Source organism: Nyctereutes procyonoides, unplaced genomic scaffold, assembly GCF_905146905.1.
Source record: "Nyctereutes procyonoides isolate TBG_1078 unplaced genomic scaffold, NYPRO_anot_genome, whole genome shotgun sequence".
In the NCBI taxonomy this organism is placed as follows: Eukaryota; Metazoa; Chordata; class Mammalia; order Carnivora; family Canidae; genus Nyctereutes; species Nyctereutes procyonoides.
In genome coordinates this window covers 17,810,167-17,821,114 of record NW_026575034.1, presented here as the reverse complement: position 1 = coordinate 17,821,114, position 10,948 = coordinate 17,810,167, and the positions used below count along the sequence as shown (strand labels likewise).

General features: G+C 42.2%; 1 protein-coding gene across 1 annotated transcript in view; it reads left to right on the top strand.

Annotated features, from left to right (window-relative positions):
- The first annotated feature begins 242 nt into the window (after nucleotides 1-242).
- SWAP70 (switching B cell complex subunit SWAP70) overlaps nucleotides 243-10,948 on the top strand; it is a 70,540-nt gene continuing 59,834 nt past the window's right edge. The window contains exon 1 of the mRNA XM_055318084.1: nucleotides 243-434. Coding sequence (XP_055174059.1) covers nucleotides 336-434 — 99 coding nt within the window. The 5' untranslated portion in view covers nucleotides 243-335. The remainder of the gene's footprint in view (nucleotides 435-10,948) is intronic.

Genomic DNA, 10,948 nt, shown 5'->3' with positions numbered 1-10,948 from the left:
GCCCCAAAGCAGGCCCGAGGCGGCCTGGGGAACCCGAGCGACCTGCGGGGTGGTGCTCCGCGGGCAAGAGCGCAGGGAAGGCCCGCACTCCTCCCCGCGGGGTGGGAAGCCCCGTCCGCCGGGTGCGCCCGCACGGCGCCTGGCTCCCGGCGGACGCCGAGGGGGCGGGGCCTGGCGGGGGCGGGGCCTGGCGGGGGCGGGGCCTGGCGGGGGCGGGGCCTGGCGCGGTCAGGTGACTGAAGAGCCGGCGGCCGTGGCTGCGGCGGCGGAGGGGCGTCAGACTGGCCTGAGGGTCGGCGAGGCGGGCTGGCAGTCGGGGTAGCCACGCGGCGGCCATGGGGGGCTTGAAGGACGAGCTGCTCAAGGGCATCTGGCACGCCTTCACCGCGCTCGACCTGGACCACAGCGGCAAGGTCTCCAAGTCCCAGCTCAAGGTGGGCACCCCGCCCGGGTCCGGTCCCCCTCCGACCCTCCCGCGTGCGCTCTCCCCCCCCGCCCCCCGCCCCCCGCGTGGTGGAAGCCGGCCCCGGCGGGCGGGCACCCCAGGAAGGGGCGGGCAGGAATGCGGCCGGGCGGCCTGCTCCGCGCTGAGGGGCCAGAGACCGGGATTCGGTGGTTCAGCCTCCTTGCTGCCTTCGGGCGGTGCCCTCGGGCGGGTGGGTAGTCCCTTCGGGGCCCCTCGTGAGCGGTGGGGGGCGGGGCGGGGAGAGGGTGTGTTAGGCGGGGATGGGGTCTGAGGAGCCGGGCTCCTGCTGGCGAAGGGCGGGGGGCAGAGAGTCTCAGAGTCGGAGCGGCGGTGGGAAGCTGGCTTAGGCAGCACGCCCGGAGTACCGTCGCCCTCTGGAAGAGGAAGGGACTTGCCCAAGATCACTGGGGCAGAGCCTTGTGCAGAGCGCGCGCTCCACACCCGGGCGGCCCCGAAACGGCCAGCTGCGGCTGAGGCAGCCTGGCTGTTCAGAGGAGGGAGAAGTGCCCAGAGCCTGGCCTCCAGCCGCTTCCTCCTTTGGGGGCTTTGGTGGTGGGAGACGCTCTCTGACTTGTGAGAAAGACCTCCCGGCCCAGGGGCTTCAGGTCAGTCTCGCGTGTGCTGTGTCCCGCAGGGACCTTCGTTCCCGGTGAGGAGCCCCGATCTTTCTGCCAGAGGCTTTATTGTGACTGCCAAAGACCCCATCATTGAGAGTATAGGGTATAAATAAAGGAATGCTTGTAAGTTGAGTAACCCCAAGCCGGGAAAGTGGCACTTAGCCAGGAGAAATTGGCAGCTTCTTGAAAGTATAAAATATAGAAACAGACAAGAAGAGCCATTCACAGGCATTTTCTAATATCCACATTTTGGATCTGAATGTCTGGTTTTCTTAGCCTCTTCTGAGAATGAGTTTCTGAAGATTGGGTTTGCTTTGTTTATTTTGTGCAGTAATCAGGAGGTTTTTATGAGTAGTGGCTTTTATGCCAGTAGGATTTAGCATTTGCTTTTCTTCTTCCCCATCTTCCTTTCATACTCCTCCCTTCTCATTCATAAAATTATAGTTTGGAAAGGTTCAGAGAGATCATTTTCTTAATGCTTATTTTACTTTTAAATTAACTACAGTAAAATTGACTTTTTTGGTGTACAGTTTTATGAATTTTAACACACGTATAAATTTCTGTAACTGCTACCAAAATCGGGTTTCTATCAGTTCTGTCATCCCAGAAAGCTTCTTGTTGCCCTCTCACCTCCAGCTGGGGTGAACCAATGGCCTGGTTTGTTCTTAATTGCTATAGTTTTGTCTTTTTCCACAGTGTCACGTAAATGAAGTAATTTGGTATGTAACCTTTTGATACTGGCTTCTTTTACTCAGGGTAATGCCTTAGAGATTCACCCATGTTATTTTTTTTTTCACCCATGTTATTGTGTGTATGTGTTAATCATTCCTTTTTTATTAAGTAATCCATTGTATGGATGTACCCAAGTTAATCCATTCACCTTTGAACATATGTGTTGTTTCCCCTTTTTGGTGATTATGAATAGAGCTGTGTTTTACTTTTTACTGTTTTTACTTTTAATTTACCTATACCACCATATTTAAAGTGAATTTATTATAGATCACTTGTAATTGGGTCTTGTTTTTTAATCCATTCTTGCAATCTCTTGTTTTTTCATTGTTGTGTTTAGACCATTTACATTTAATGTAATTATTGATTTGGTTAGATTTAAAGCTACTAATTTTACTATTTGGCTTCTGTTTTCCAATTTTTGTTTCACTGTTTCTTCTTTCTTTCCTTCTTTCAGATCATTTGAATATATTTTAGTATTTCATTTTAATACTGTGCCCAATGCTAGGGGTGGTAGTAGAGGTGGGGGGACAAATCTTTGCCTTCAAGGAGTTTAAATTTTGGTAGGCAAATTAAGAAAATAATCAAGTATTAGAGATGGTTGGTTCTTTCTCTCAATTATATTACTTGGTTACTTTATCCTTAAGAAATGTAAAATCTGATGGTTGAGATAAATAAATATAATTGGATAGAGGATGTTGAGTGGATTAGAAGATAAGGGGCCATGAGATTTTAAAGGAAAAGGTGATTAGTTTTTTACTGGTGAGATAATTTCATGAAAAAAGCTTCTTTGAAATAAACTTGGAAACAATCAGGATGTGATCATATAGAAATGCTGGAGGGAAAGCTAAGCCATTCTATTCATTTATTCATTCATTGGATATTTGTTGACTGCTCGTAGTTCCAAGGCATCCCTGTCATCTATTGCAGCAGTCTGGAATTAATCAGACATTTATGGGGACTTCTCTGTAACTTATTTTGATTGCAGTGTAATGTATGAGTGAGTGTATGTCTGTATATTTAAGAGTTGGGGATCCCTGGGTGGCTCAGCGGTTTAGCGCCTGCCTTTGGCCCAGGGCATGATCCTGGAGTCCTGAGATTGAGTCCCGCGTCGGGCTCCCAGCATGGAGCCTGCTTCTCCCTCTGCCTGTGTCTCTGCCTCTCTCTCTCTCTCTCTCTCTCTCTCTCTCTGTGTGTGTGTCCCCATCATGAATAAATAAATAAATCTTTAAAAAAAAAAGAGAGAGTTATTTTTTTTTAATATTATTTATTTATTTATTCATAGAGACACACACAGAGAGAGAGGCAGAGACACAGGCAGAGGGAGAAGCAGGCACCATGCAGAGAGCCTGACGGGGGACTCTATCCTGGGTCTCCAGGATCACGCCCTAGGCTGCAGGCGGCACTACTGCTGCGCCACTGGGGCTGCCTAAAAGAGAGTTATTGCTCGTGATAAAGCAATAGAAATAGATTGTGGTTAATGCACAGAGAGGACTTTGAGTACCAGGCTAGTGAGGTAGGTGCCATAGAGCCTCCAAGTTTTTGGAGAGGTGATGGACCATGATAAGAAGTGCACTTTAGGAAATCACTTGGGCTGTAGCATGTGACCTGGGTTAAAGTGGATTGGACATGTTGGAATTAGGAAACTATTGCAGGGATCCCTGGGTGGCGCAGCAGTTTGGCGCTTGCCTTTGGCCCAGGGCGTGATCCTGGAGACCCGGGATCGAATCCCACGTCGGGCTCCCGGTGCATGGAGCCTGCTTCTCCCTCTGCCTGTGTCTCTGCCTCTCTCTCTCTCCCTCTGTGACTATCATAAATAAATAAAAATTTAAAAAAAAAAAAAAAAGGAAACTATTGCAGTAGTCTTGATGAGAGGTAATAGGGGGTGGAGGTGGTGAGGATGGACGAATGGGAGATGGTGAGGGAAGGAATTTTGCTGTCTACTAGCCTTGACTCATGATTGGGTGTGAGGAGAAATGAAAAGGACAGAGTCAGAAATGTTTCAAATTTCAACTGTGGATGACCAATGGATACTCGAGGTTTTTAATAGAAACAGGAAAGTTATCAAAAGGAACTGTTTAGAGAAGAAATGAAAGTTAACTTTGAACATGTAGGGTTTTATTTATATTGTTTTATTTTTGAGGGCCTTGTTGGAGATGATGTCCTTGGCAAGGGTGGGGCTGTCAGTACAGGATCTAGTAGTTTGAAACTTGGAAAAAAAGAGAGGAAAGATTAATTGATGGCCTTGGGGAATGGCTAGAGTATGTGGTGAGAGGAAGAATAGAAGTCAAGGGAATGGAAACAAGAGTAAGAACCACTTCAGAGCAGCACTGGAACTGAGGGAGAAGAGTTTTCAAGGAAGACATGGTCTCTTATTTTTGAGAGTTAAGCTGTTATTTTTATTGTTCTATACACATATTTTGGAGATTGTAATGAGAGTGACTCATTTCTTTTTTTTTTTAAAGATTTTATTTTTTATTTATTCTTGAGAGACAAGCCAGAGGGGCAGAGACATAGGCAGAAGGAGAAGCAGGCTCCTTGTGGGGAGTCTGATGCGGGACTCAATTCCAGGACCCTGGGATCATGACCTATGCCGAAGGCAGATGCTCAACCATTGAGCCACTGAAGTACCTCTACATATTTCTTCTTTAAAGAGAAGTTGTGAAAAGTTTAGAATATTGGCATCATCTTGGGAATAAATTCATTTTTTACTTTTAGGAGATTATTTTGCAGTATAGTACTCATTTATTTTTTTTATTTTTTAAAGATTTTATATATTTATTCATGAAGAGACACAGAAAGAGAGATCGCGTGAGAAGCAGAGACACAGGCAGAGACAGAAGCGGGCTCCATGCAGGGAGCCTGACATAGGATTCGATCCTGGGTCTCCAGGATTAGGCCCTGGGTTGAAGGTGGCGCTAAACCACTGAGCCACCGGGCTGCCCAATATAGTACTCATTTAGATAGATGTGTTTGAGTCACTGCTATAATTAGTAAATTTTGGGGTGCTTGGGTGTCTATCCTCTGCTCAGGTCATGGTCTCTGGCTCCTGGGATGGAGCCTTGCCTCATATCTGTCTCCCTGCTCAGTGGGGAGTCTGCTTCTCTCTATCCTTCTACCCTGTTCCCTACTCATGTGCACATGCGTGTGCGTGGTCTCTCTCAAATGAATTAATAAAATCTTTAAAAAAATTAGCAAATATTTTCCTTCAGTTTCTCCAGTTTAGTACAAAAAACTTCTGTTTTATACCTAATTTTTATTAATAGCATATTTAACATATTTAGCATAAATTAACAACGTAAGTTATTATTTTGTTGTTGTTGCAAACATAGACTTTCATTGAATTTATCAATAAGATAAAAATATGGAAACCAGAATTTGAAAACCATTTGTGACTTGTATAAGCTACTATAGAGGCAAGATGTTGAGGTTGTTTAGTCACAGTTAGCGTAGGTCACTGTCTTCCTGATCTTCATTAATGTACCCTTCCCCTCCCCCCAAACCCCTGCTCCCTGTACCCTCCTACAAAAGGGGAACCACCTCTGCCTCACTATTCTTAACTTTGATTCTTTCTCTTCCTTTCTCATTCCCTGTGATCTCCCAGGGTTCTTTCTTGCAGTCTGCACCCTCTGTAGGAAACCTCTGTCTCTTGGGCTCCAGTTGTGCCAATTTTGGCTCCCCACCTGAGTTGCAGCCTTATGAGCCTTTACCCCTCACCACACTCAGCCTGTGTACCCCTACAGGAGTCATCAGCTGTATTAGTTTAATATGCAATGGGATTGTTAGAAGGCAACTCATTTTTAAAATTTTTGTATTGATTGGGTATTACTCTTTTTTCAGGCTGGATACAGAGGGACATTAAACTGAATTATTTTGAGTTAAGCTTTTCCTTTTTTTTTTTTTTTAAGATTTTTATTTATTTACTCATGAGAGACACAGAGAGAGAGAGATGCATAGACACAGGCAGAGGGAGAAGCAGGCTCCATGCAGGGAGCCCGACGCGGGACTCCATCCTAGGTCTCCAGGATCACACTCTGGGCTGCAGGCGGCGCTAAGCCGCTGGGCCACTGGGGCTGCCCGAGTTAAGCTTTTCCTAATTGTGTACTGATCTATTTGTTGGCTGAAGTAGATATGGTGGGGGAAAAAGTCTTCACAAACATTCTCTGCTTGCTTTTAAACTTGTATTTATGGACACTTGGGTGGCTCAGTCAGTTAAGTGTCTGCCTTTGGCCCAGGTCATGATCCCAGGGTCCTGGGGTCTAGCTGCAAAGCAGCTTCCTGCTCAGCAGGGAGTCTGCTCCTCCCTCTTCCTCTGCTCCTGCCCTCTTTCTCTCTCTCTCTCTTGCATATGCATGCTCATTCTCTCTAATAAATAAATAAAATCTTTAAAAAACCCTTGTATTTATGAATAGTTTTTTTCCTTAGAATAAACTATAAGACTATTACTGTTTTGAATTCAATTTTAATATACCCTGTAATTGATGTGTGAGAATAAAAAACTGAGTGATTGATGGACACATACCTATAGGAAGGTGCTAGGTACATTTAGGTAGCTGAATAAATATAATTGAATTGAATGTTATGGTTTTTTTTTCACCCATTTTTTTCTCTTGGTTTGGTTTTGGTGTTTATGTCCTACTTTTGTCTGTGTGTGTGCATTTTTTAAAATATTTATTTTTAATTAATCTCTACACCCAATGTGGGGCTTGAGCTTACAACCTCAAGATCAAGAGTCACAGACTCCACTGACTCAGCCAGCCAGGCACCTGTGTGTGTGTGTGTGTGTGTGTGTGAGTATGTATGTGTGTGTGTGTGTATGTGTGTATATATATATTAATGAGGGGTATTTGTGTATAGATTATGTTAGGAAACCGTATTAATATGCCATCTGAAGCAGACTTTCTTGCTTTTAGGTTTTAATATCAATTTGCAGAAGTCCATGGAAATAGGTATAGGGCATATTAGTTGAATTAGAGGCAATAATTATTCTCTACTTTTTTTTTAAGATTTTGTTTTTAAGATTTTATTTATTTATTCATGAGAGACACAGAGAGAAAGGGAGGCAGAGACACAGGCAGAGGGAGAAGTAGGCTCCATGCTGGGAGCCTAACGTGAGACTCGTGAGACTCGGTCCTGGCTCCCCAGGGTCACGCCCTGGGCTGAAGGTGGCGCTTAGCCGCTGAGCCACCAGGCTGCCCTCTACTTTTGTTTTAAAATGATCTTCAGATGATTTAGAATTTCAGTGATCTTGCTGAAAGATGATAAATCTCCAGTTACTTAGAAATACATGCAATTCCAACCTGAAACCATGAAAGTCCTAGAAGAGAGCACCGGCAGTAATTTCTTTGGCATAGGCCTTAGCTGCATTTTTCTAAATATGTCTCCTAAGGCAAGGGAATAAAAGCAAAAATAAACAATTGGGACATCGAAATAAAAAGCTTCTGCACAGCAAAGGAAACAGTCAACAAAGCTAAAAGACACTAACTGAGTCACCCAGGTGCCCCTGCAGCATTTATAATAACCAAGTGCCCCTGCATTATTTATAATAACCAAGATATGGAGGCAACCCAAGTGTCCATTGATAGATGAATGGATAAAGAAGATGTGGTGTATAATACAATGGAATATTACTCAGCCATGAAAAAGAGTGAAATCTTGCCATTTGCAACATTTGTGACAACATGGATGGGTCTAGATGGCACAATGCTAAGTGAAATAAGTCAGAGAAAGACAAATACCATATGATTTCACTCATGTGGAATATAAGAAACAAAACGAATGAACAAAGGAAGACAAGCAAAAAAAACCAGACTCGTAAATATAGAGAACAAACTGGTAGTTAACCAAAGGGAAGTTGGTTGTGGGGGATGGGTGAAATAGGTAAGGGAATTAAGAGAGTACATGCATTGTGATGAGTACTGAGTAATGTATTCTTCAATGACTATATTGTATGCCTGAAACTAATATATCATTATATTAATTGTGCTAGAATTAAAATAACATAAAAGTTAAAAAAAGAAAAAAAACACATCCAAGAAGATAAGGTGATGAAGGCTATTATTTAAGCATTTGTATATCAAAGAGAAACTTTGGAATAGTTCATATACACACATGATATAGAATTCATGAAGTTCGGGCAGCCCGGTGGCTCAGTGGTTTAGCTCCGCCTTCAGCCCAGGGCGTGATCCGGGAGACCCGGGATTGAGTCCCGCGTCAGACTCCCTGCATGGAGCCTGCTTCTCCTTCTGCCTCTCTCTCTCTCATGAATAAATAAATAAAATAAAGCCTTAAAAAAATTTAAAAAAATTCATAAAAAAAGAACTCATAAGAGTTCAAAAGGGCATTTATAAAAGTGAAAAGTTTTCTCCAACCCCTGGCCCACACTATTTTCCTGCCCTGGAGGTAACCATTATTATGTTCCTTCCAGAGATCAAAATGTACCTTAAAATTAATACTCTTATTGTTTTAGTAAATGTCCTTTTAAATATAGCAAAGTCTAGTGATATTTTTTGCAACCTTTATTATAACTTTACTCTGCAATTATGGTTGCAGTGCGAATTACATGTCAGTCCTGGAAATGTCTTGAAATAAACTTTTTGGCTGTGTACTTTTATCGTGTTGTTTTTAGAAACACAGTGTTTTTTTTTTTTTTTTTTTTTTTTTTTTTTTAATTGTGCCCTTTTGAAGTAAAAGAGGACCTAAGTGTAGAATTTGAGGAACAACACGGGTAGTTGATTTTCTTTTTTTTTTTTTAGATTTTATTTATTTATTCATGAGAGGCACAGAGAGAGAGAGCCAAAGACCTAGGCAGAGGGAGAAGCAGGCTCCATGCAGGGAGCCCTATGTGGGATTTGATCCTGGGACTCCAGGATCACACGTTGAGCTGAAGGCAGATGCTTAACTGCTGAGCTACCCAGGCGTCCCAACATGGGTAGTTTGACTTTATTCATTTCTTCAGTGATCGATTTTTCAGCTAAATATCTTTTATTCTTTGCTTTGCAGCTGGTTTATATATCTTATGAATATCATATGTTCTGTTCCCATGTAGGCATTTAGTCTAAAAAAATTTTTTTTTAAAGATTTTATTTATTTATTCATGAGACAGAGAGAGAGAGAAAGGCAGAGACACAACACAGGCAGAGGGAGTGCAAGCTCCATGCAGGGAGCCCGATGTGGGACTGAATCCTGGGTCTCCAGGATCAGGCCCTGGGCTAAAGGCGGCGCTAAACCACTGAGCCACTGGGGCTGCCCTAGTCTAAAAAAATTTTTAACCTTACTACTTACAAAAGTAATTGAGCCTGGCCAAAGTCTCAGTTGAAAATACAGTAGTCTTCACTTATCCATATTTTCGAATTTCACGGTTTCAGTCCTGCAGTCATCCGTGGTCTGGAAGTAGATGGTCCTCTTTCTGACATAGCCTCAGAAGTTCAGTAGTAGCATAACAATATGTGCCTACATCATTCACCTCACTTGATCTCATCATGTAGGCCTTTTATCATCTCTTATAATTACAGGAAGGGTGAGTATAGTACAATATTTTGAGAGAGATACCACTTTCACATAACTTTTATTATAGTATGTTATAATTATCCTATTTTATTATTAGTTATTGTTGTTATTCTACTGTGCCCAATTTATAAATTAAACTTGATCATAGATATGTATGTATCGGAAAAGAGATGTATCTAGGGTTTGGTACTATCCACTTGGGTTTCAGGCATCCACTTGGAATATGTCCTCTACGTAAGCAGAACAAATGTATAATGGAAGCAAGGTGCAGTAAAGGGCTTTTATCGTGTGAAGCACAATGTAAAAATATGGTTAATTTTTGTGACCTTGGCATGTATAGTATTTTCTCCTAATCTTTAGTATTATATTTCTATTAACCTCTGTGGTAAAAGTTGTTTCTATTGAGGAACTAAAAAAATCTAATTTAAAAAAAAAGAGTGAGACAATTGGAATCATGAAAGAGCCTACAAGTCTTTGTAAATATTTCTCATATTTCACTAAAACAAAATAGTAAAGATAGCTCTCCAAATAACATGTAAGAGACACTTAAAAATCTTAAAATGATAATGGCTTCTGGGTTATTTCCTTTCTTTACTCATAACCTCAGTTAGATAAGTTGGAAGTTGGGGTTTTCTTTGAAATAATATGTAAACTTCTGCTTTTTGAAAGGTAATATACAAACTGTGAGGCACTGTGTATGTGTGTGTGTGGCCCTCCATCTTAAGAGCCAATATGCATTTCTAATCTTATGACTCAGAGTTCTTAACCTTTTTGATCTCCATTTCATATTTCCTTTCAGGTCTCACTATAGTCCTGAGGTGCATCATACCTGAAGCTAGAGACAGAAGAGGCTTTGCGTGACCTTTTCCCACTTACCCCATTTGCCATCACAGAGTAGCTATGTTCTCATTCCATCCGAACAGAAGGGTTATTATGTAATCCCCTCAGTGGATAATTAGCACATTAGAACTTGAGTTTGAGGTATTCCAGCTTGCCTCTGCAGTCTCTCTTATGTGTGTCCCTGTTCCCGTCCTACAACATAAGTCTAAGGTAGCTCTTGTCTCAGCTTCCTCCATCTCCCCCTGGGATTCATTTCATGAATTTCTTTTTCTGCTCTGCTTACTGGTTTATTTCCTTCTCATTATACCTTCAGGTTCCTTTTTTTTTTTGATTGAAAATCTGTGCTTTCTTGAAACTGCAATTCTCAGCGATTACTTAACTGTGGAAAGGTATTTAGGAGTAAATCTGCATATAGTTGAATTTCATAAATGAAGAGATCTTGTTGTCATTAGGGAGAGATTTTTGCATTATTGGAAAAACAAATTTTTTCAGCTTAAGATTCTTCTGTGCCTCCTATACCTTTTGCTTTAAGAAAATGAGCTTTGTTTTGTTTTGTTTTTCTTTTCTTTCTTTTTTTTTTTTTACTGGAGTTCGATTTGCCAACATAGAGCATAACACCCAGTGAGAAAATGAGCTTTGTTTGGTAATCAAGTATGTTTGATTTGGACCATGCAAGTGGTGTATGTGAGCATGGTGTACCAACCATGCTCCAACACATGCTGGATGGTATTATATTTCATTGCATAAGCAGCTCTGGGAGAATGGAGCATTATCGACCTTGCCAGGC